Below are 27,460 nucleotides of genomic sequence, written 5' to 3'. Positions count from 1 at the left end.
CTGCACTGGGGACTTGGCACAGACTCACAGACCAGTAGCGGTGGGGAAGGGACTTTAGGGCAGCCCCCTGAAGGGAAACCAAGAGTGGCAGGGCCGCACGTGCAAACTGGGGGCAGCTGGAGGTTTTAGAAGCATAAAGGGCAGAGACATGCCCCCACCTGGAGGTGAGGACTGGGAGCGCTGCTGACGGGCGCACAACCCAGGACCCTGCTGTTTATAGCACCACAGACAGAAACGGAGATAGTGTGTCCTGGAGAGCTCACTGAAGAACAGACTGCAATCTCTCTGCTCTGAGGCAGAGGGTTGGAAACGGTCTCTTCTGCTCTGACTCTGGGAAGAGACATGGCTCTGACAAGGAGAGCCGCCAGAGAACAAAAGCCCCCAAAAAACGATTTCCACTGAGCCCATCCTCCACCACAGGGGGCAGGACAACTCTGCCCAAACAGGGTTGCCTGAGTAACAGCACTGCAGGCCCCTCCCCCAGAAGACAGGATGGGAAAACAAGAGGCCAGCAATCCTAAGGTCCCTAGAAAACAGGTGCATCATGCTTGGTTTGTGGTCAATAATTTGGACTCTATACATTCCCTCAAACACCCCTCAACAGAATGACTAGGAGGAAGAACCCCCAAAATAGGAAAGACTCAGAGACTATGACTTATGCCACAGATTTACAAATGGATTCAGATACAACCAAGATATCGGAGATGGAATTCAGGCTAGCAATTATGAAGACAATAGCTAGAATGGAGAAATCAATTAATGGCAACATAGAGTCTCTAAGGGCAGAAATGAAAGCTGAATTGGCAGAATTTAAAAATGGTATCAATGAGATCCAATCTAATCTAGATAATCTAACAGCTAGGGTAAGCGAGTCAGAAGAACGAATTAGTAACCTCGAAGACCAATTAATAGGCAAAAAGGGAAAAGAGGAGGCTAGGGAAAAACAACTCAGAATCCATGAAAATAGAATCAGAGAAATAAGTGACACCATGAAACGTTTCAATGACAGAAATATTGGAAATCCTGGGGGGGGGGGTGGAGAGAGAGACAGGACTAGAAGATATATTTGAGCAAATCGTAGCTGAGAATTTCCCTAATCTGGGGAATGAAACAAACATTCCAGTCCTAGAGGCAGACAGGACCCCTCCCAAGATCAAGGAAAACAGGCCAACACCCCAGCATGTAATAGTAAAACTCACAAATCTTAGAACCAAGGAAACGATCTTCAGGGCATTTAGGGGGAAGAGATTCCTTACGTACAGAGGGAGGAACATCAGAATAACATCAGACCTATCCACAGACACCTGGCAAGCCATAAAGGCCTAGCAAGACATATTCAGGGTACTAAGCCAGAAGAACACAGAGCCAAGAATACTTTATCCAGCAAGGTTGTCATTTAGAATGGATGGAGAGATGCAGAGCTTCCAAGACCGGCAAAAATTGAAAGACTATGTGACAACTAAGCCGGCCCAGGGTTGCAGATTGGATAAAAAAGACAGGACCCATCCATATGCTGCCTACAAGAGACTCATTTTGAACCTAAAGATACATCCAGACTGAAAGTGAAGGGATGGAGATCCATCTTCCATGCCGGCAGACCTCAAAAGAAAGCTGGGGTAGCAATTCTTATATCAAACAAATTAGATTTTAAACTAAAGACTGTAGTTAGAGACACAGAAGGACACTATATCATTCTTAAAGGGTCTATCCAACAAGAAGATCTAACAACTGTAAATATCTACACCCCCAACAAGGGAGCAGCCATCTACATAATCCAACTGTTAACCAAAATAAAGAGTCATATTGATAACAATATGTTAATTGTAGGAGACCTCAATACTCCATTCTCAGCAATAGACAGATCATCAAAGCAGAAAATCAACAAAGAAACAAGAGCTTTGAATGACACACTGGACCAGATGGACCTCATAGATATATACAGAACATTCTACCCTAAAACAACAGAATACTCATTCTTCTCGAACACACACGGAACTTTCTCCAGAATAGACCAAATACTGGGTCACAGATCAAGTCTCAACTGATACCAAAAGACTGAGATTATTCCCTGCATATTCTCAGACCATAATGCTTTAAAACTGGAACTCAATCACAAGAAAAAATTTGGAAGAAATTCAAACAGTTGGAAGCTAAAGACCATTCTGTTCAAGAATGTTTGGGTCAACCAGGAAATCAAAGAAGAACTTAAACAATTCATGGAAACCAACGAGAATGAAAACACATCGGTCCAAAACCTATAGGATACAGCAAAGGCAATCCTAAGGGGGAAATACATAGCCATCCAAGCCTCACTCAAAAAAAGAGAAAAGTCCCAAATTCACTGACTAACTCTACACCTTAGAGAATACAGAAAAAGCAACAAAAGATGCCTAAGCCATGCATTAGAAGAGAAGTAATTAAGATTAGAGCAGAGATCAATGAATTGGAAACCAGAAACACAGTGGATCAATTCAACGAAACTAGAAGCTGGTTCTTTGAAAGAATTAATACGATCGATAAACCACTTCCCAGACTTATCCAGAAGAAAAGAGAAAGGACCCAAATTAATAAAATTATGAATGAAAGGGGAGAGATCATGACTACCACCAAGGAAATAGAAACAATTATTAGAAATTATCATCAACAACTATATGCCAATAAACTGAGCAACCTGGAAGAAATGGATGCTTTCCGGGAAACCTATAAACTCCCAAGGCTGAAACAGGAAGAAATTGACAACCTGAATAGGCCAATAACCAGTAATGAGATTGAAGCAGTGACCAAAAAGCTCCCAAAAAACAAGAGTCCAGGGCCTGAAGGATTCCCTGGGGAATTCTACTAAACATTCAATGAAGAAATAATACCTATTCTACTGAAGCTGTTTCAAAAAACAGAAACAGAAGGAAAGCTTCCAGACTCATTCTATGAGACCAGCATTACCTTAATCCCCAAACCATCAAAAAGGAGAATTTCAGACCGATATCCTGATGAATATCGATTCCAAAATCTTCAACAAAATCCTAGCTAATAGGATCCAACAATATATTAAAAGGATCATTCACCAGGACCAAGTGGGATTTATCCCCGGGATGCAAGGGTGGTTCAACATTCACAAATCAATCAGTGTGATAGAACACATTAATAAGAGGAGAAAGAAGAACCATATGGTTCTCTCAAATGACGCAGAAAAAGCATTTGACAAAATACAGCATCCTTTCCTGATTAAAACTCTTCAGAGTATAAGGATAGAGGGAACATTCCTCAAGTTCATAAAATCCATCTATGAAAAACCCACAGTGAATATCATCCTCAATGGGGAAAAGCTGAGAGCCTTTCCCTTAAGATCAGGAACATGCCAAGGAGGCCCACTCTCACGACTATTGTTCAACATAGTACTAGAAGTCCTAGCAACAACAATCAGACAACAAAAAGAAATAAAAGGTATTCAAATTGGCAAAGAAAAAGTCACACTTTCTCTTTTCGCAGATGACATGATACTTTATGTGGAAAACCCAAAAGACTCCACCCCCAAGTTACTAGAACTCATACAGCAATTCAGTAATGTGGCAGGATACAAAATCAATGCAGAGAAATCAGTTGCTTTTTTATACACTAACAACGCAACTGTAGAAACAGAAATCAGAGAATCAATTCCATTTACAATAGCACCAAAAACTATAAGATACCTCAGAATAAATCTAACCAAAGAGGTAAAGGATCTATACTCTAGGAACTACAGAGCACTCATGAAAGAAACTGAAAAAGACACAAAAAGATGGAAAAACATTCCATGCCCATGGATCGGAAGAATAAACATTGTTAAAATGTCTATGCTACCCAGAGCAAATCCATAAAATTTGTATGGAATCAGAAAAGATCCCGAATCGCCAAGGAAATGTTGAGAAAGAAAAACAAAGCTGGGGGTATCACATTGCCCGATTTCAAGCTATATTACAAAGCAGTGATCACCAAGACAGCATGGTACTGGCACAAAAACAGACATATAGACCAATGGAACAGAATAGAGAGCCCAGATATGGACCCTCAACTCTATGGTCAAATAATCTTCAACAAAGCAGGAAAAAATATGCAATGGAGAAAAGACAGTCTCTTCAAAAAATGGTGCTGGGAAAATTGGACAGCTATATACAGAAGAATGAAACTTGACGATTCTCTAATACTATACACAAAGATAAACTCAAAATGGATGAAAGACCTCAATGTGAGAAAGGAATCCATCAAAATCTTAAAGAACATAGGCAGTAACCTCTTTGACATGAGCCACAGCAACTTCTTTCAAGATACATGTCCAAAGTCTAGTGAAACAAAAGCAAAAATGAACTTTTGGGACTTCATCAAGATAAAAAGCATCTGCACAGCAAAGGAAACAGTCAACAAAACAAAGACGCAACCCACAGAATGGGAGAAGATATTTGCAAATGACACTACAGATAAAGGGCTGGTATCCAAGATCTATAAAGAACTTCTCAAACTCAACATCCAAAAAACAAATAATCAAGTCAAAAAATGGGCAGAAGACACGAATAGACACTTACTCGAATAAGACATACAAATGGCTAAAAGACACATGAAAAAATGTTCATCATCATTAGCCATCAGGGAAATTCAAATCAAAACCACATTGAGATACCACCTTACAGCAGTAAGAATGGCAAAAATTGACAAGGCAAGAACAACAAATGTTGGAGAGGTTGTGGAGAAAGGGGAACCCTCTTACACTGTTGGTGGGAATGCAAGTTGGTACAGCCACTTTGGAAAACAGTGTGGAGGTGCCTGAAAAAATTAAAAATGGAGCTACCCTATGACCCAGCAATTACACTATTGGGTATTTACCCCACAGACACAGATATAGTGAAAAGAAGGGCCATATGCACCCCAATGTTCATAGCAGCAATGTCTGCAATAGGCAAACTGTGGAAAGAACTGAGATGCCCTTCAACAGATGAATGGTTAAGAAGATATGGTCCATATATACAATGGAATATTACTCAGCCATCAGAAAGGATGAATACTCAACTTTTACATCAACATGGATGAGACTGGAGGAAATTATGCTAAGCAAAATAAGTCAAGCAGAGAAAATCAATTATCATATGGTTTCACTTATTTGTGGAACATAAGGAATAGCATGGAGGACATTAGAAGAAGAAGGGGAAAAATGAAAGGGGGAAATTGGAGGGAGAGATGAACCATGAGAGACTATGGACTCTGAGAAACAAATTGAGGGTTTTAGAGGAGGGGGCGGGGGGAGATGGGTTAGCCCGGTGATGGGTATTAAGGAGGGCACGTACTGCATGGAGCACTGGGTGTTATATTAAAACAATGAATCATGGAACACTACAACAAAAACTAATGATGTACTGTATGGGGACTAATATACATAATTAAATTAAATTAAAAATGTTTCCTTTTCCTCACCCTAACTCAGAACTAGGAGATATTTCCATGATGTTTCTTGTCTAGACCTCAGTAGTCAATCTATTAAAATATATGATATGGATTATAAGGTAGATTAATATATAATAAAAAATAGAGCAAAAGGGAGTGACATCAGCAAGATGGTGAAATAGGAAGTGCCAAACCTTATCCTCCATAAAAATACTGTTTTAACAATGTTATATGAACCAAAATACCTTTATGAGAAAATCAAAATCCAGTTAAAAAGTTGCAGTACCAAAGATTAATACAAAACCAACAATAGCCACATTATAATGGGTAAAAAGTGCAATTTCACTTTATCCATTTCAGACCTTGCCCCAGGGCAGCACTCAGCATTGCAGAGATCATCTCAGCTTATGACTTCTCCCTCAGGGAAAAGGGAGAGTGTAGCATATATCCAACATCCCTGGCCTTTCATTGCACTGCACAAAGGATCTGTTTCTGTTTCACCCACCCAGAGCACTAACAGAACAAACATACTTCAGACATCAGACAACAGCTAAAAATAAAGAAAATAAGTGGGTGTCTTACTGCTGCTGTCATGGCTCCCAAACATTGGGACCCTGAGACTTCTCCTTCAGAAGGGAGAAAGAATGGGGTGTGCATTCAACACTCTGGATTTTCTGTGCACATCCCAAGGAGAAAATGTAGACAACTCACTATACCCAAAATGACTCTCTGAAATTCAGAGAAGACATGCAAACCTAGGAAGGAGGGAAGAGTTGAACATAATAATTCATAGAAAAATTTTCAGATGCTCCCAGTATCTCTAGCGAGGCTGGTTGATGAATATCTTTCCCTTTGAAGCTGATCCATAAAGACTAGGAGAAGTAGTTGTTTCTTCAAATGCACAGACACCAATGCAAAGCTACAAGGGAAGTGAAGGATTAGAGAACTATGACACAACCACAGAAACAAAATAAATCTGCAGTAACTAACCCTAAATAAATGGAGCTCTAGAATTGCCTGGCAAGTAACTCAAAATAATTATATTAAAGAAGTAAGGGAGTAATAAGAGACCACTGAAAGATAAGTAAATGAAATCAAGAAAACAATATATGAACAAGAACCACAGAAGAATACAATAACGCAAGTGGAAAAAAAAAAATCAATATAGAGTCTCAACAACAAACCTGACCAAGCAGAAGAAAGAACCAGTGAACTCAAAGGCAAATCATCTGAAGTTACACAGTAAGAAAGCCAAAAGAAAAGAGAAAGAAAAAAGTGAAGAAAGACTAGGGGACTTAAGGAATGCTTCAAGAAAAACATATGTGTGTGTGCATGTGTGTGTGTATAATGAAAGTCCCAGTAAGAGAAGAGAAAGAAAGGGGCAGAAATCTTATTTAAAGAAATAATGGCCTAAAATGTCCCAAATCTGAGAAGTATAGGCAATCTAGATTTATGAAGCTGAAGAAAACAGAAGGAAGACGAACCCAAAGAAATCAAATCAAATTGTTATAAGTCAAAGATAGAATTTTAAAAGCACCAATAGCAAAGTGACTTATCACATACAAGTGAGCCCTATAAGGTTATGGAGTGGATTTCTCAGCAGAAATTTTGAAGGTCATAAGAGACTGAGATGACACATTAAAAGTTTTGAAAGAAAAAATATACCGACCAGGAATACAATTCCTGGTAAAACTGTTCTTTAAAAAATTGAGACATAAAGACTTTCCCAGACAAACAGAAGCTGAGGAAACTCATCACGACTAGATCTGCTTTACATAAAAAAAAAAAAAAAAAAAAAAAAAAAAAAAGCTAAACTGTTACATCAATGACAGAGTGAGAGGGGAGACAAAGGTAAAAGTATAGACTTTTGGTATATCATTGAAGTTGTTTTCTTAGCTTAAAAAAGACTGCTGTAACTATAACATATTGTATGTAAATCTCATGATAACTACAAAGAAAATACATATAGAAGATAAAAGAAGAAGAGCAAGAAATCAAAGCATATCACTACAAAAAAATCAATAAAGCACAATAAAAGCAAGGGAGAAAAGAGGAACAAAAAAAAATATAAGACAGACAACAATTAACAAAATGGCAATAGTAAGTCCTCTCCTATCAATAATTACTTTAAATATAAATCCATTAAACCCCCAATCAAAATACATAGAGTGGACAACTGGATTAAGAAAACAACAATAACAACACCCAACAATATCCTATCTAAGAGACTCATTTCAGATTTAAGGATACTTTAGACTAAAAGTGAAGGTACTGAAAAAGATATTCCATGAAAATAAGAAACAAAAGAAGGAACAGGTAGCTACACTTATATGAGACAAAATAGTCTTTAAATCAAAATCTTTAACAAGAGACAAACAAGGACATTATATAATGATAAGTGGATCAATTAATCAGGAAGATATACCCATGATAAATGTATATGTACCCACCATGAGAGCACCTAAATATAGAAACAAACATTGACACAACTGAAGGGAAGAACAGAAGGAAAAGAATAATAGTAAGGGACTTCAATACCCCACTTTCAACAATGGGTAAAATATTCAAAGAGAAAATCAATAAGGAAAACACAGACTTGAACAACACTACAAAACACATGTGCTTAACACACATAGAAACAAAATTCCACATAACAGCATCAGAATCCACATTCTGTTCATATGTGTGTGGGATAGACTCCAAAATATATCATATGTTAGGACACAAAACAAGTCTTAACAAATTTAAGAAGACTGAAAACATATAAGTTATCTTTTCTGACCACAATGGAATGAAACTAGGAATCAGTAGCAGGAGGAAAATTTGAAAGTTAAAAAATATGTAGAAATTTAACAACACATTTCTGAAATAATGGATCAAAAAAGAAATCAAAGGGGAAATCAGAAAATATCTTGAGACAAAATAAAAAGAAAAAAATATATACCAAAACTAATGGGATACAACAAAACCGGTACAAAGAGAAAATTAAAACTAACAAATGCCTATATTAAAAAAGAAGAGAGCTCTCAAGGGTGCCTGGGTGGCTCAGTCAGTTAAACGTCTGCCTTCTGCTCAGGTCATGATCCCAGGGTCCAGGGATCCAGCCCCACGTTGGGCTCCCTGCTCAGCAGGCAGTATGCTCCTCCCTCTCCCTCTGCTCCTCCTTCCCCCCTGCCATGCTCTCTGTCTGAAAAAAATAAATAAATAAAATCTTAAAAAAAAACAGAGTTCTGAACTAAACAACCTCACTTTACACCTCAATTCAAAACAGAACAAACTATGTTCGAAGCTACCAAAAAGTAAATATTAAAGATTAATGCAGAGATAAATAAGAGTAAAAAATGAGAAAACTCAAGAAAATACGAGTTGTTTTTTTAAAAAGTAATCAAAATCAACACAACCTTTAGCAAGACTAAGACAAGAGAGAAGACTTAAAATGTAAAATCATAAATGAAACATTACAATCTATGCTACAGAAAAAAAAGGATTGAGAGAGACTAATAAGACTAATTATATATGAACAAACTGGATAACTTAAACAAAATCAGTAATTCTTTTTTTTTAATTTTATTATGTTATGTTAATCACCATACATTACATCATTAGTTTTTGATGTAGTGTTCCATGATTCATTGTTTGTGTATAACACCCAGTGCTTTAATACCCATCACCAGGCTAACCCATCCTCTCACCACCTCCCCTCTAGAACCCTCAGTTTGTTTCTCAGAGTCCATAGTCTCTCATGGTTCGTCTCCCCCTCCGATTGCCCCCCTTCATTTTACCCTTCCTACTATCTACTTTTTTTTTTTTAACATATAATGTATTATTTGTTTCAGAGGTACAGGTCTGTGATTCAACAGTCTTACACAATTCACAGTGCTCACCACAGCACATACCCTCCCCAATGTCTATCACCCAGCCACCCCATCCCTCCCACCCCCCACCACTCCGGCAACCCTCAGTTTGTTTCCTGAGATTAAGAATTCCTCGTATCAGTGAGGTCATATGATACATGTCCTTCTCTGATTGACTTATTTCGCTCAACATAACACCTCCAGTTCCATGCACGTTGTTGCAAATGGCAAGATTTCATTCCTTTTGATGGCTGCATAATATTCCATTCTATATATATACCACATCTTCTTTATCCATTCATCTGTTGATGGACATCAAGGCTCTTTCCACACTTTGGCTATTGTGGACATTGCTGCTATAAACATTGGGGTGCACGTACCCCTTCAGATCACTACATTTGTATCTTTGGGGTAAATACCCAGTAGTGCAATTGCTGGATTGTAGGGTAGCTCTATTTTCAACTTTTTGAGGAACCTCCATACTGTTTTCCAGAGTGGCTGCACCAGCTTGCATTCCTACCAACAGTGTAGGGAGGGTTCCCCTTTCTCTGCATCCCCGCCAATATCTGTCATTTCCTGACTTGTTAATTTTAGCCATTTTGACTGGTGTGAGATGGTATCTAATTGAGGTTTTGATTTGGATTTCCCTGATGCCGAGCGATGTTGAGCGAAATCAATAATTCTTAAAATTATACAAATTACCAAGACACAATCATGAAGAAATAGAAAATATGAACAGACCAATAACATGCATGGAGTTTCAGTAATCAGAAACCTCCCAACAAAGAAAAAATCAAAAACAAATGGTTTCACTGGTTAATTCTAGCAAGCATTTAAAGAATTAATATCAATCCTTCTCAAATTCTTTCTAAAAACTACAGAGAAGGGAATACTTCCCAACTCATTCTATGAGGCCAGAAATAATCTGATACCAAAGCCAGACAATGACTGTACAAGAAATAAAACCTCTAGGCCAATAACACTGATGAATACAGTTGCAAAAATCCTCAACAAATACTAGCAAATTGAATTCAACAGTACGTTAAAAGGATCATTCACCATGATAAAGTAAGATTTATCCTGGGGATGAAAAGATATCAACATACATAAATCAACTAATATGATACACTACATTTAAAGAATGAAGAATAAAAATCATAAGCATCTCGATACAGAAAAGGCATTTGGCAAAATTAATCACCCTTCATGATAAAAACTCTCAACAAATGAGCTACAAAAGGAATGTACCCCAATAAATTAAGGGCCATAATTGACAAGTAAACATCATATTCAATATAGAAATATTCAAAGCCTTTCCTCTATGATCAGGAATAAGATAAGGATGCCAACTCTCACTTCTATTTACCAAAGTATTGGAGATCGTAGCAAAAACAATAAAGTAAGAGAAATAAAGGCATCCAAGTCAAAAAGGAAGATGTATATTAATATGTATTTGCAGATGACATAATCTTATATGTAGAAAAACCTGAACACTGTGTTCACACATACACACACACACACACACACACACACAAAGCCTGTTAGAACTAATAAATTCAGTGAAGCTTCAGGATACAAAATGAACATTAAAAAATCAATTTTATTTCTATACACTAACAGTAAATTATGTTAAAAGAATGTTAAGAAAACAATCCCAGGGGCGCCTGGGTGGTTCAGTCGTTAAGCGTCTGCCTTCGGCTCAGGTCATGATCCCAGGGTCCTGGGATCGAGCCCCACATTGGGCTCCCTGCTCCACGGGAAGACTGCTTCTCCCTCTCTCACTCCCCCTGCTTGTATTACCTCTCTTGCTGTCTCTATCTAATAAATAAATAAAAATCTTAAAAAAAAAAAAAAAGAAAAGAAAACAATCCCATTTATAATAGTATCAAAAAGAAGAAAATACCAATAAACTTAACCAAGGAGTTGAAAGATATACATTGAAAATTATACAACAATGATAAAAGAAAGAAGACACAAATAATGAAAAGATACCCTGTGTTCTCAGATTGGGAAACTTAATACTGTTTAAATGTCCATGTTACTTAAAGAAATCTATAAATTCAATATTATCTCATCAAATTCCTAGTGGCATTTTTTACAGAAATAAAAAAAATTATCTTAAAATACATATAGAATCATATAAGGCCTCAAAAAGCCAAAACAATCCTGAGAAAGAACAAAACTGGAGGTATTACACTGTTTGATTTCAAAATACATTACAAAGTCATAGTAATTAAAAATAGGGTACTTGCATAAAGATAGGCATATGGTCCAGCAAAATAAATAGAGAGCCCAGAAATAAAACCACACATATATGGTTAAGTAATCTTCAATAAGGATGCCAAGAACACACAATGAGGAAAGGATAGTCTCTTCAAAAAATGATGTTGGGAAAACTAGATATCTACATAAAAAGAATGAAATTGGATCCTTATTTTCTTAGTCCACTAGGACTGCTATAAGAAAACATCATAGACTAGGGCAGGGGGAGTGGCTATAAAGAGCAGAATTTTACTTCTCACATAATTGGAGGCTGGGATTTCCAAGATAAAGGAGCTGAAAAAGTTGGTATCTGTTGAGGTCAACTTCCTACTTAATGGACAAGCCTCTTCTTGCTGTGTCCTCACATGGCAAAAGGAGGTGAGGGAACTCTCAAGGGCCTCTTTTAATCCCATTAATGAGGGCTCCACTCTCACGACATAATTATCTTGCAAATCTCCCATCTCTAAATACCATCATCACACTGAGCATTAGGATTTAACCTATGACTCTGGGGGGATGCAAACATATAACAGAACACTAAGTAAATTAAAGAGACTGTGTAGGAGACATGTCTAGGAAGAAGTTGCTGTGGCTGAGGTCGAAGAGGTTGCTGCCTGTGTTCTCCTTTAGGATTTTGATGGACTCCTGTGTCACATTAAGGTCTTTCAACCATTTTGAGTCTATTTTTGTGTGTGGTGTAAGGAAATGGTCCAGTTTCATTCTTCTGCATGTGGCTATCCAATTTTCCCAACACCATTTGTTGAAGAGACTGTCTTTTTTTCATTGGACATTCTTTCCTGTTTTGTCAAAGATTAGTGACCACAGTGTTGAGGGTCCATTTCTGGGTTCTCTATTCTGTTCCATTAATCTAAGGATCTGTTTTTGTGCCCGTACCATACTGTCTTGACAATTACAGCTTTGTAATAGAGCTTGAAATATGGAATTGTGATGCCACCAGCTTTGGTTTTCTTTTTCACCATTCCTTTGGCTATTTGGGGTCTTTTCTGGTTTCACACAAATTTTAAGATTATTTGTTACAGCTCTGTTAAAAAAGTTGATGGTATTTTGACAGGGATTGCATTGAATGTATAGATTGCTCTAGGTAGCATAGACATTTTCACAATATTTGTTCTTCCAATCCATGAGCATGGAACGTTTTTCCATTTCTTTGAGTCTTTATCAATTTCTTTCATGAATGTTCTATAGTTTTCAGAGTATGGATACTTTGCCTTTTTGGTTAGATTTATTCCTAGGTATCTTATGGTTTTGGGTACAATTATAAATGGGATCGACTCCTTAATTTCTCTTTGTTCTGTCTCGTTGTTAGTGTATAGAAATGCAACTGATTTCTGTGCATTGATTTTATCTCCTGCCACTTTGCTGAATTCCTCTATGAGTTCTAGCAATTTTGGGGTGGAGTCTTTTGGGTTTTCCACATAGAGTACCATGTCATCTGCAAAAAGTGAGAGTTTGACTTCTTCCTTGTCAATTCAGATGACTTTATTTCTTTCTGTTGTCTGACTGCTGAGCCTAGGACTTCTAGTACTATATTGAACAACAGTGGTGAGAGTGGACACCCCTCCCACGTTCCTGACCTCAAGGGAAAAGCTCCCAGTTTTTCCCCATTGAGAATGATATTCACTGTGAGCCTTTGTATATGGCTTTTATGATATTGAGATATGTTCCCTCTATCCTTACACTTTGAGGAGTTTTAATCAAGAAAGGATGCGTACTTTGTCAAATACTTTGTATGCATCTATTGAGAAGATCATATGGTTCTTGTCCTTTCTTTTATTAATGTAAAGTATCGCATTGATTAATTTGAGGATGTTCAATCACTCTTGTAACTCAGGAATATATCCCACTCGGTCATGGTGAATAATCCTTTTAAAGTATTATTAGATCCTATTAGCTAATATCTGGATGAAAATGAACTATTGGATTTCATCAAGATAAAAAGCTTTTGCAAAGCAAAGGAAACAGTCAACAAAACCAAAAGACACCGACAGAATGGGAGAAGATATTTGCAAATGACATATCCGATAAAGGGCTGGTATCTAATATCTATAAAGAATTTATCAAACTCAACACCCAAAGAACAAATAATCCAATCAAGAAATGGGGAGAAGACATGAACAGATATTTCTCCAAAGAAGACATACAAATGGCTAACACATACATGAAAAAATGTTCAACATCACTTGGCATCAGGGAAATACAAATCAAAACCACAGTGACATACCACCACACACCAGTCAGAATGGCTAAAGTTAACCACTCATTAAGTGACAGATGTTGGGGAGGATGCAGAGAAAGGGAAACCCTCTTACACTGTTGGTGGGAATGTAAGCTGGTGCAGCCACTCTGGAAAACAGTATGGAGGCTCCTCAAAAAGTTGAAAATAGAGCTACACTACAACCCAGCAATTGCACTACTGGGTATTTACCCCAAAGATACAAATGTAGTGATCCAAAGGGGCACCTGCACCCCAATGTTTATAGTAGCAATGTCCAAAAAAGCCAAACTATGGAAAGATCCCAGATGTCCATCAACAGATTAATGGATAAAGAAGATATGGTATAGATATACACAATGGAACATCACTCAACTGTCAAAAAAAAAAATGAAATCTTGACAGTTGCAACAAGGAAGATGGAACTAGAGGATATAATGCTAAGTGAAATATATCAATCAGAGAAAGACAATTACCATACTATCTCATTCATATGTGGAATTTAAGAAACAAAACAGACGATCATGGGAGGAAGGGAGGGAAAAATAAAACAAGATAAAAGCAGAGAGGGAGACAAACCAAGAGACTCTTCATCAGGGGAAACAAACTGAGGGTTGCTACAGGGGAAGGGGGTGGGGGATGGGGTAACTGGGTTATGGGCATTAAGGAGGGCATGTAATGAGCCCTGGATATTATATGAGACTGATGAATCACTGACTTCTACCTCTAAAACAAATTATACACTATATATGAATTAATTGAATTTAAATTTTTAAAAAAATAGAACCCCTCTCAAAATCAATAAAAATAGGACAACACCCTGACATCTAATAGTAAAACTTAAGAGTCTCAGAGACAAAGAAAAAATCCTGAAAGCAGCTCGGGAGAAGAGATATGAAACATACAAAGGTAGAAACATTAGAATGGCAACAGACCTATCCACAGAGACCTGGCAAGCCAGAAAGGACTGGCAGGATATCTTCAGAGCACTAAATGAGAAAAATATGCAGCCAAGAATACTATATCCAGCTAGGCTACCATTGAAAATAGAAGGAGAGATGAAAAGCTTCCAGGACAAACAAAAACTAGAGGAATTTGCAACCATGAAACCAGCCCCACAAGAAATCTTGAAAGGGGTCCTCTAAGCAAAGAGAGACCTTAAAAGCAACATAGACCAGAAAGGAACACAGACAATGTACAGTAACAGTCACCTTACAGGCAATACAGTGGCACTAAATTCCTACCTTTCAATAGTTACCCTGAATGTAAATGGGCTAAATGCCCCAATCAAAACACACAGGCTATCAGATTGGATTAAAAAACAAGACCCATCGATATGCTGTCTGCAAGAGACTCATTTTATTTTATTTTATTTTATTTTTTTAAAGATTTTATTTATTTATTTGAGACAGAGAGAATGAGAGAGACAGAGAGCACATGAGAGCGGGGAGGGTCGAGGGAGAAGCAGGCTTCCTGCCGAGCAGGGAGCCCGATGCGGGACTCGATCCAGGGACTCCAGGATCATGACCTGAGCCGAAGGCAGCCGCTTAACCAACTGAGCCACCCAGGCGCCCCAAGAGACTCATTTTAGACGCAAAGACACCCCCAGATTGAAAGTGAGAGGGTGGAAAACCATTTACCATACTAATGGACACCAAAAAAACCTGGGGTGGCAATCCATAAATAAGACAAATCAGATTTTAAACCAAAGACTGTAATAAGAGATGAGGAAGGACACTATATCCTACTTAAAGGGTCTATCCAACAAGAAGATCTAACAAATGTAAATATCTATGCCCCTAACATGGGAGCAGCCAATTATATAAGCCAATTAATAAGAAAAGCAAAGACACACATCAACAATAATAATAATAGCACGGGACTTTAACACCCCCCTCACTGAAATGGACAGATCATCTAAGCAAAAGATCAAAAGGAAAATAAAGGCTTCAAATGACACACTGGACCAAATGGACTTCACAGATATATTCAGCACATTCCATCCCAAAGCAACCAAATACACATTCTTCTCTAGTGCACATGGAACATTCTCCAGAATAGATCACATCCTGGGTCACAAATCAGGTCTCAACTGGTACCAAAAGACTGGGATCATTCCCTGCATATTTTCAGACCACAATGCTTTGAAACTAGAGCTCAATCACAAGAGGAAAGTTGGAAAGAACTCAAATACATGGAGGCTAAAGAGCATCCTACTAAAAAATGAATAGGTCAAAACCAGGAAATTAGAGAAGAATTTTAAAAAATTCATGGAAACCAATGAAAATGAAAACACAACTGTTCAAAATCTTTGGGACGCACTAAAGGCAGTCCTAAGAGGAAAGTATATAGCAATACAAGCCTTTCTCAAGAAACAAGAAAGGTCTCAAATACACAACCTAACCCTACACCTAAAGGAGCTGGAGAAAGAACAGCAAATAAAGCCTAAACCCAGCAGGAGAAGAGAAATAATAAAGATCAGAGCAGAAATCAGTGAAATAGAAACCAAGAGAATAGTAGAACAGATCAACAAAACTAGGAGCTCGTTCTTTAAAAGAATTAATAAGATTGCTTAACCCCTGGCCAGACTTATCAAAAAGAAAAGAGAAGCGACCCAAATAAATAAGATCATGAATGAAAGAGGAGGGATCTCAACCAACACCAAAGAAATACAAACACTTATAAGAACATATTATGAGCAACTATATGCCAGCAAATTAGACAATCTGGAAGAAATGGATGCATTTCTAGAGATGTATAAACTACCAAAACTGACCTAGGAAGAAATAGAAAACCTGAACAGACCCATAATCAGCAAGGAAATTGAAGCTGTAATCAAAAATCTCCCAACAAACAAAAGCCCAGGGCCAGATGCCTTCCCAGGGGAATTCTAACAAACATTTAAAGAAGAATTAATACCTATTCTTCTGAAACTGTTCCAAAAAATAGAAACGGAAGGAAAACTTCCAAAGTCATTTTATGAGGCCAGCATTACCTTGATCCCAAAACCAGACAAAGACTCCATCAAAAAGGAGAACTACAGACCAATATCCCTAATGAACATGGATGCCTAAATTCTCACCAAAATATGAGCCAATAGGATCCAACAGTACATTAAAAGGATTATTCATCACGACCAAGTGGGATTTATTCCTGGGCTGCAAGGTTGGTTTAACATCAGCAAATCAATCAATGTGATACAATACATTAATAAAAGAAAGAACAAGAACAATATGATCCTCTCAATAGATGTAGAAAAAGCATTTGACAAAGTACAGCATCCTTTCTTGATTAAAATTCTTCAGAGGGATAGAGGGTACATATCTCAATATCATAAAAGCCATCTATGAAAAACCCACAGTGAATATCATTCTCAATGGGGAAACACTGAGAGCTTTCCCCCTAAGGTCAGGAACACGGCAGGGATGTCCACTATCACCACTGCTATTCAAGGTAGTATTAGAAGTCCTAGCCTCAGAAATCAGACAACAAAAAGAAATAAAAGACATCTGAAACAGCAAAGAAGAAGTGAAACTCTCATTTTTTGCAGATGATATACTTTATGTGGAAAACCCAAAAGACTCCACCTGAAAATTGTTAGAACTCCTACAGGAATTCAGTAATGTGGCAGGAGATAAAATCAATACACAGAAATCAGTGGCATTTCTATACACCAACAGTAAGACAGAAGAAAGAGAAATTAGGGAGTCAATCCCATTTACAATTGTACCCAAAACTATAAGATACCTAGGAATAAATTTAACCAAAGAGGCAAAGAATTTGTACTCAGAAAACTATAGAATACTCATGAAAGAAATTCAGGAAGGCACAAAGAAATGGAAAATGTTCCATGCTCATGGATTAGAAGAAAATATATTGTGAAAATGTCTATGCTACCTAGAGCAATCTACACATTTAATGCAATCCCTATCAAAATACTGAGTTTTTTCAACAAAATGGAACAAATAATCCTACAATTGTATGGAACCAGAAAAGACCCCAAATAGCCAGAGGAATATTGAAATATTATTGAATATTTAATATAGCTCTATTACAAAGCTGTCATCATCAAGACAGTATGGTACTGGCACAAAAACAGACCCTTAGACCAATGGAACAGAATAGAGAGCCCAGAAATGGACCCTCAACACTATGGTCAACTAATCTTCGACAAACCAGGAAAAGAATGTCTAATGGAAAAAAGACAGTCTCTTCAACAAATGGTGTTGGGAAAATTGGACAGCCACATGCAGAAGAATGAAACTGGACCATTTCCTTACACCACACACAAAAATAGACTCAAAATGGACGAATGACCTAAATGTGAGACAGGAACCCAACAAAATCCTTGAGGAGAACACAGGCAGCAACCTCTTTGACCTCAGCTGCCCCAACTTCTTCCTAGAAACATCGCCAAGGGCAAGGGAAGCAAGGGCAAAATGAACTATTGGGACTTCATCAAGATAAAAAGCTTTTGCACAGCAAAGGAAACAGTCAACAAAACCAAAAGATACCCGATGAATGGGAGAAGATATTTGCAAGTGACATATCAGATAAAGGGCTAGTATCCAAAATCTGTAAAGAACTTATCAAGCTCAACACCCAAAGAACAAAGAATCCAATCAAGAAATGGGCAGAAGACATGAACAGACATTTCTGCAAAGAAAACATCCAAATGGTCAAAAGACATGAAAAAGTGCTCAACATCACTCGGCATCAGGGAAATCCAAATCAAAACCTCAGTGAGATACCACCTCACACCAGTCAGAATGGCTAAAATTAACAAGTCAGGAAATGACAGATGTTGGTGAGTATGCAGAGAAAGGGTAACCCTCCTACACTGTTGGTGGGAATGTAAGTTGGTGCAGCCACTCTGGAAAACAGTATGGAGGTTCCTCAAAAAGTTGAAAATAGGGGCGCCTGGGTGGCTCAGTCGTTGGGCCTGAGCCTTCAGCTCAGGTCATGATCTCAGGGTCCTGGGATCGAGCCCCGCATCAGGCTCCCTGCTCGGCAGGAGGCCTGCTTCTCCCTCTCCACTCCCCCTGCTTGTGTTCCCTCTCTCGCTGTATCTCTCTCTGTCAAATAAATAAAAATCTTTTAAAAAAAAAGTTGAAAATAGAGCTACCCTCCAACCCAGCAATTGCACTACTGGGTATTTACCCTAAAGATACAAATGTAGTGATCCGAAGGGGTACGTGCACCCCAGTGTTTATAGCAGCAATGTCCACAATAGCTAAACTATGGAAAGAGCCTAGATGTCTATCAACAGATGAATGCATAAAGAAGATGTGGTATATATATACAATGGAATACTATGCAGCCATCAAAAAAATGAAATCTTGCCATTTGCAATGACTTGGATGGAACTAGAGGGTATTAGGCTAAGGGAAATAAGGCAATCAGAGAAAGACAAGTATCATATGATCTCACTGATATGAGGAATTCAAGAAACAAGAGAGAGGGTCATAGGGGAAGCGAGGGGAAAATGAAACAAGATGAAACCAGAGAGGGACACAAACCATAAGAGACTTTTAATCTCAGGAAATCAACTGAGGGTTGTTGAAGTGGAGGGGGGTGGGAGGGATGGGGTGGCTGTGTGATGGACATTGGGGAGGGTATGTACTATGGTGAGCGCTGTGAATTGTGTAATACTGATGAATCACAGACCTGTACCCCTGAAATAAATAATACATTATATGTTAATAAATAAAAAATAAAAGTGAATGTTGCTAATAAAAAAAAAGATAAAAAGCTTCTGCATAGCAGAGGAAACAATCAACAGAACTAAAAGCAACTTACTGCATGGGAGAAAACATTTGCAAATGACATCTCTGATAAAGTGTTAGTATCTAAAATCCATAACAAACTTATCAAACTCAACACCCAAAAAGCAAATAATCCAGTCACGAAATGAGAAGACATGAATAGATATTTTTCCAAAAAAGACATATAGATAGCTAATAGACACATGAAAAGATGTTCAGTATCACTCATCATCAGTGAAACACAAATCAAAACTAGAGATATCATCTTATACCTGTCAGAATTGCTAAAATTAACAATACAGGAAACAACAGATGTTCGCAAGAATGCGGAGAAAGGAAATACTTTTACACTGTTAGCGGTAATGGAAATTGGTGCAGCCACTCTGGAAAACAGTTTGCAGGTGCCTCAGAAAGTTAAAAATAGAGCTACCCTACAACCCAGCAATTGCACTACCAGGTATTTACCCAAAGGATACAAAAATAGTGATTTGAAGGGGCACATGCACCCCAATGTTTATAACAGCATTATCAACAACAGCCAAATAATTGAAAGAGCCCAAATGTCCATCAATTGATGAATGACAAAGAAGTTGTGGTACAAGGGGGGGAAATCGGAGGGGGAGACAAACCATGAGAGACTATGGACTCTGAGAAACAAACTGAGGGTTCTAGAGGGGAGGGGGTGGGAGGATGGGTTAGCCTGGTGATGGGTATTAAAGAGGGCATGCAAGGGGCACCTGGGTGGCTCAGTTGGTTAGGCAACTGCCTTCGGCTCAGGTCATGATCCCGGAGTCCCGGGATCGAGTCCCGCATCGGGCTCCCTGCTCAGCAGGGAGTCTGCTTCTCCCTCTGACCCTCCTCCCTCTCATGCTCTCTGTCTCTCATTCTCTCTCTCGCAAATAAATAAAATCTTAAAAAAAAAAAAAAAATTTAAAGAGGGCACGCACTGCATGGAGCACTGGGTGTTATATGCAAACAATGAATCGTAGAACACTATATCAAAAACTAATAATGTAATGTATGGTGATTAACATAACATAATAAAAAAACAGTTATGTTTGATGTTAACTATACTAGAATTAAAATTAAAAAAAAGTTGTGGTACATATATATACACAATGGAATTATTACTCAACCATAAAAGAGAATGAAATCTTGCCATTTGCCATGACGTGGATGGAGCTAGAGATTATTATATTAAGCGAAATAAGTCAGAGAAAGAAAAATACCACATGATTTCACTCACATGTGGAATTTAAGAAACAGAACAGATGAACATGTGGTTGGGGGGTGGGGGCAGGAAGAGAGAGAGGCAAAGCAGAAAATTGACTCACCTATAGAGAACAAACAGGTTTGTTAGAGGGGAGGTGGGCTGAGGAATGGAGTAAATAGGTGATGGGTACTTAGGAGGGCACTTGTGACGAGCACTGGGTGCTGTATGTAAGTGCTGAATCACTAAATTCTACACCTGAAACTAACACTACACTGTTTGTTAACTAATCAGAATTTAAATTAAAACTTGAAAAAAGTTAAAAAAAATAAAAATAAAGAATGGACAAAGGAGTGAATAGACTTTAAAAAAAAATTTTGAGTATAGTTTGACAAACAATGTTACATTAGCTTTAGGTGTGTAACATAGTGATTCAACACCTCTATACACTGAACTCACAAGTGCAGCTTCCTCTGTCACCGTACAATGCTATTACAAGATCACTGACTGTGTTCCCTCTGTTGGATCTTTTATTCCTGTGACTTATTCTAATGAAAACATACTGATGGCCAAGAAAAGGTACTGTTGGATCTTTTATTCCTGTGACTTATTCTAATGAAAACATACTGATGGCCAAGAAAAGGTACTCAACATCATTATTCATCAGGAAATGCAAATCAAAACCATAATGAGATATCACCTCATATGGGTTAGAATGGCTATTGCCCAAAAGACAAGAAATAACAAGTGTTGGTGAGGATGTGAAAAAAAGGAGACCCTTATGTACTATTGGTGGAAAGGTAAATTAGTGCAGACAGTGTGGAAAAGAATATGGAAATTTAGGAAAAGTTTAAAAATAAAACTCCCATATGATCCAACAATTCTACTTTTGGGTATCTGTCCAATGAAAATGAAAATACTGCCTCAAAAAGATATATGTACTCCATGCTCATTACAATATACAATACCCAAGATATGGAAGCAATATAAGTGTCCATCACTGGATGAAACACAAAGAAATAGTGGTATGCTTATACAATGGAATAGTATTCTGCCATAAAAAAGAAGAAAATCTTGCTACTTGCAACAACATGAAGAGATCTTGAGAGCAGTATGCTAAGTGAAATAGGTCAGACAGAGAAAGACAAATTATTGTATGATTTCACTTATCTGTGTAATCTAAACAAAACAAAACCCTGATCTCATAGATACAGAGAAAAGACTGGTAATTGCCAGAGGTGGGGGTGGAGGTGGGAGTGGGGTAATGAGGAGGTACTATTCAAAAGATATAAAGGTTCAGCTATGCAAGAAGAATCAGGTCTACTTCTGTACAACACAGTGCCTATAATTCATAAAACTGTATTATACTCCTAAAAACTATGTGTGAAGAGAGTAGATCTCATATTAAGTGTTCTAACCACAATAAACAAAAAAGACATTACCATCTTCATTTCTTTTAACATCTTCACTTTGAAAGAGTTATTTTCAGTTTCAATAGAACTAAAATTCCACCCAAATAAACTGTACGGTTGGTATTTCCATTCCCTTGACTTTTTAACTTTATAAAGTCTCAGATGGATAGGAATATATGTGTGTTATTTCCAAAGAAACTTTGAGCCTTTCCCTGTGATGACTTATAATTAATCTTTCATACATTTTAAACTTCATAGAGTTTTACAATTATATCACTGATGCAGTAAATTGCCTAAAGAAACAAGTATTCCATGATGCTAAATGAGATAAGTCAAAGAAAGACAAATACTTGTAATGATATCATTTATATGTAGAATCTAGAAAAGCCAAACTCATAAAAGCCCTTGGGGCTGGAGGCTGGAAGGAATTGGGGAGATGTTGTTTAAGGATAAAAACTTGCAACGAGTAGATAAATAAGTCCCAGAGATCAAATGCACAGCATAGTTACCATAGACAACAATTCTGTATTATATACTTCAAATTTGCTAAGAGACTAGATTTTAATTATTCCCACCACAAAAAAGAAATGATAATTATGTGACATAATAGAGGTGTTGGCTGATGCTACCATAGTAATAATATTGCAATATATAAATGTATCAAAGCAACTTGTTATATATACTTTAAACTTATACAATGTAATATGTCAATTATATCTCAATAAAAATGATTTAAAAAGAAGCCAGCAGGCATCTAACTTAGATAAACCAGTGGTTTTAAAAAAAGACAGTGAAAAATCTACTACTGTATAACAATGTATAAGAAAAAGAACATATTTAATATAGCATGTTTTGAATTTATGGTTTTTATTTTCAAATAAGGCTACCCCCAGTTTGAGAGCATAATTATAAGCACAAACAGTGTCAAGAGACTGAAAAAATAATTCAAATACATAATTTAAGTTGTAGGACTGTTGGCAGAATCGGAAATATCAAACACACAAACTCCCTGAATCACAAGGATACATAAGTTTTATGAAAAGAAAAAAATTAACAGGATTAGTCTTTCTTCAAAAGCCCTAGAGTGTGGTAATTCTGAGAAGCAGTTAAAATTACAATAAAAAATGACAAAAAAATTGTATCCCATGATATTAATATAATTATATTATAAAAGTTAAATTATCTTCTCACCTGTTCTGGGTTCGCTATGAAGTTTATGGCAGTATGGTGGCGATCATCTTCCTGTAATAAGCTGAAGGTAAACTGATAGTCAATCAAAAGGCTGTCTGTGGGGAGGGAAAAAAATACAATCCTGATATGTACTTTCACAAACTGATAAACAAAAGTTAGGTGAAAACATATTGTATATGAGTATTAAAAATAATTATAATTAATTATTAGTGGCCCATTTAAGACTGGCAAAATATATATCTTTCTCATCAAGCAACAAAAAGCAAAATACAGATATGGAAGAAGTCCTAATTCTTTAAAAATTGTACTTATTACTTCTGTTGTCATTACAAAAGTTCTACAAACAGAATAGATATTCTGGAAACTACACAAAAGTAAAAAGAAACTAAAAAGTCATCCATAACCTCACAACTAGAGAAAAATACAGGCAACATTTTGGTGCATTTGATTCCAGCTAAAATTCTGTAGATAGAAAAATAGACAGGCAGACATTTTGGTACCCTACTTTCAAAAAACCAAAATTCCTTGAAAACCTGAACTTTAATAAATATATAAATGTTTCATCACATACTATAATGCATTTCTTTGTTCCTTTATTATTGTGGTAATTTTTACCTTTAGCAATTTTAAAATGACTCTGTGATAAACATCATTCTACAGAAGTAATTCATTAACAACTGACAAAAAGAAATCAGGGTAAATAATTTTTAATTTTGTTCATGTATAATGTTGAAACCAAGGTGAAACATTTGAGTGTTATATATCATGAGTAGCTTCATATGGTATACAAGAGTGAAGAATTACTCATTAATGTTAAACTGCCACCTTTACAAAAACATTTCAAATTATTTTAAATAGAGATGACTTCTGTTTTTCGGGTACATACCTTTCATGTTATGCCCTCAGCCATTAAACACTATTAAAATAAAAAGTAAAGATAGGAATAATAGCACTGAAATTATTGTTAAAATTATCAAGGCATCATTCTTTATGTTGCTTACTACATATACTTTATAAGATCCACCTTCTATATTTCTCATATAATTTAGTGTAAGACAACATTTCATCTTTCTCAGAATTTATATGAGATAATGAGAATTATGCAATTGGTCATATTTCCGATTTTCATCTGACTACCAGAAACTGCAGAGGTTAATTCAATAGGCCAGTATGTTTTAGGCATTGGAGACACAACAATAAATAATAAAAATTTCTCTCCTCATGCATTATATCCTACTGGATGGACATTAGAAATAAATAAATAACTTAAGTATATGGAATAACAGATGACAATAAGTGTTTTGGAGAATAATAAACCAGTGAAAAGGAGGGAAACTGCTGTCAGGGTAGGAGTGTGGTTGAAATTTTGAGACAGAACATTTAAAGATGAAAGATAGTAGGAATATAAGCCATGGAGTTTACTGAAGAAAATGTAATCCAGGCAGAAGAAACAAATATAAAACTCTCAAAAAAAGAGTAAGTCTTAACTATGAATCGTGTAAAAAACGATGTTGCAAGAAATAGGCCCAGGTGATGGTGGCAAGGGTACTAACAGTGGAGGTTACGAGAAGAGGTCAGATACTTGGAATGTACTTGGTAGATTCAACACACAGGATTAGCTGAATAACTGGATGTAACATTGGAAAGAAAGAAAGGTTAAGCTTTTTTGACCCAAGACCACACAAAATGTCAGCATTAACTGAGATGAGTAAGAAGACTAGGTTTTATTTTGGGGGAATCGGAGGAAACATTAGGAGCCTAGTTTTGAAGAAGCAAAGATTGAGTCACTTATTGAATTTCCAAGTGATACGTTGAATGGAGCTTAAGAGCTTCTTTAGTAGATAACAATTTGCAAATCATCAACATTTTAGATGAGATTTGAAACCCTGAAGCCAGGAAATCACCAACTATAAACAGAGAAGAGGTGCAAGGGATAAGCCCTGAGGCATACCAATGTAAATAATCAGATCCTCAGGAGATGGAGATAGCAACCTATGAGATAGGAATAAAACCAGAATTTAGTGTCATGGGAGTTGGGTAAATATGTTGTTTAAAAAAGAGAGTAGTGATCACCGTGGTCAGTTCCAGCTGGCAGGGGTTCAGAGGTAAGACTGCAAAACAGAGGAAAGGTTGTACCTATTCAAAATTAAGGAAAAATATGACTGAGGAAATGTAAGCACTTCAAAACTAGTTTCAAGAATCTGTCTGCATAATTCTATTTACTTTTTCCTAGCATGAAACGAAGTATTAAGAAGTCAGGAGGTTGGGGCGCCTGGGTGGCTCAGTCGTTAAGCGTCTGCCTTCGGCTCAGGTCATGATCCCAGGGTCCTGGGATCGAGCCCCACATCGGGCTCCCTGCTCCGCGGGAGGCCTGCTTCTCCCTCTCCCACTCCCCCTGCTTGTGTTCCCTCTCTCGCTGTGTCTCTCTCTGTCAAATAAATAAATAAAATCTTTAAAAAAAAAAAAAGAAGTCAGGAGGTAAGGACTGGTAACAAGTCCAGGAGGTAAGGACTGGTAACAAGCTGTGACACCTCACAGCTATGAGCAGAGGCCGCAGTGCCCCAAGCCTGCAGACATTCTTCTGCCTTTACGGACTCTAGGCCTGTGCCACGATCATGTCCCATCAAATTCTTGGCTGGTCATTCAACTTTGATTTTACTATTCTTTTTATTTATTAGATTTGGAAGTACAAGATCAGCACAACGTATCATTATATATGCTAATGACCAATCCTAATGTCACTTGGGCTAAAAAAATAAGTCTGAATCCTGGGGAACAGAATTACTAGGAGTATTACTCAATTCAAGTGACTAATAAGAGTACCTGTCAGTGAATGTTAATTACTAAAAACTGAAGAAAGTTTGTGGTCCTAACAAAATGATTTCTTTTAAAGCTGCTTAGAATCAAAGTCCTCCAGAAGCCAACTGTGCAATTTTCCACTTAACCTGGATATGATCTATTTCTCCCCACACCAGTTTCAAACATCATGTTGGTATATTTTTAGGAGGGTCACAAATGAATAATTACCTGGCACTAAAAACATGTATCTCAATGCTGAAACTCACTCCGAACTTCTTAGGTAAATACAGTACAGGACATAAAACATTAAAATGTAAAATAAGTATTAAGTTTATGCAAATATATGTAATTTGAAAATAAGATTTGTACTATTTTAATGAACCACTTCCTTATGGTATACAACGGAAAGTCCTGTTTGACTAGTCAATTCAGTTTATTGCATTATCCATAACTAAGGAGTAACGACAAAGTAGCAGGAGGAATAAGTGTGATCAAGAGAGGTGAGAAAACTACTTCTTTTACATTCCATTATACTTAACATACAGTGTTAGTTTCGGGTGTACAATATAGTAATTCAACAGCTCTATACATGACTCAGTGCTCATCAAGCTAAGCATACTCTTAATCCATTATACTTATTCCAACCCCCACCACCCCCCGACTGGTAACAATCAGTCTGTTGGTTCTCTATAGTTAAGAGTCTGTTTCTTGGTTTGTCTCCTTTTTTTTTTTTTTTTAGTTTGTCTATTTATTTTTCCTTTGCTCATTTGTTTTATTTCTCAAATTCCACACAAGTGAAATTATATGGTATTTGTCTTTCTTTTGCTGACTTATTTCACTTAGTATGATACTCTCCAGATCCATCCATGTTGTTGCAAATGACAAGATTTCATTCCTTTTTATGGTATATGTGCACATAATATGCCATTGTGCACATATACCACAGTTTTATCCATCCATCTATCAATGGACACTTGGGCTGTTTCCATACTTTGGCTATTGTAAATAATGCTGCAATAAATATAGGGATGCATATATCTTTTTGAATTAGTGCTTTCATATTCTTTGGGTAAATACCCAGAAGCAGAATTACTGGATCATATGGTAGTTCAATTTTTATATTTTGAGGTACCTCCATACTGTTTTCCACATTGGCTACACTAGTTTGCAGTCACACCAACAGTGCACGTCCTTGAGTAGGTAAAAGGCAATGAGCTCGGAACTGAAGGGATGGCCCAGTGGTTCATTCCCTAGGTTTGTGAAGTTTTTGTTTGTTGGTTGTTTTGCTTCCTATGTATCCCCACCCCAGTGCTAGAGCAGCTACA

The 27,460-nt window shown here is 37.1% G+C and overlaps 1 protein-coding gene across 1 annotated transcript in view; it reads right to left on the bottom strand.

Moving 5' to 3' along the window:
• ATRNL1 (attractin like 1) overlaps positions 1 to 27,460 on the bottom strand; it is a 796,918-nt gene that overhangs the window by 477,863 nt on the left and 291,595 nt on the right. Inside the window, exon 22 of the mRNA XM_035029745.1 lies at positions 23,337 to 23,431. Within this exon, the coding sequence (XP_034885636.1) occupies positions 23,337 to 23,431 (95 nt within the window). The remainder of the gene's footprint in view (positions 1 to 23,336; positions 23,432 to 27,460) is intronic.

The sequence above is a fragment of the Mirounga leonina genome, unplaced genomic scaffold (genome assembly GCF_011800145.1).
Source record: "Mirounga leonina isolate KUSES-001 unplaced genomic scaffold, KU_Mleo_1.0 Mir_114, whole genome shotgun sequence".
Taxonomy (NCBI): Eukaryota; Metazoa; Chordata; class Mammalia; order Carnivora; family Phocidae; genus Mirounga; species Mirounga leonina.
Note: the sequence above shows the minus strand (reverse complement) of the source record. Positions and strands in the feature narration are given on the sequence as shown.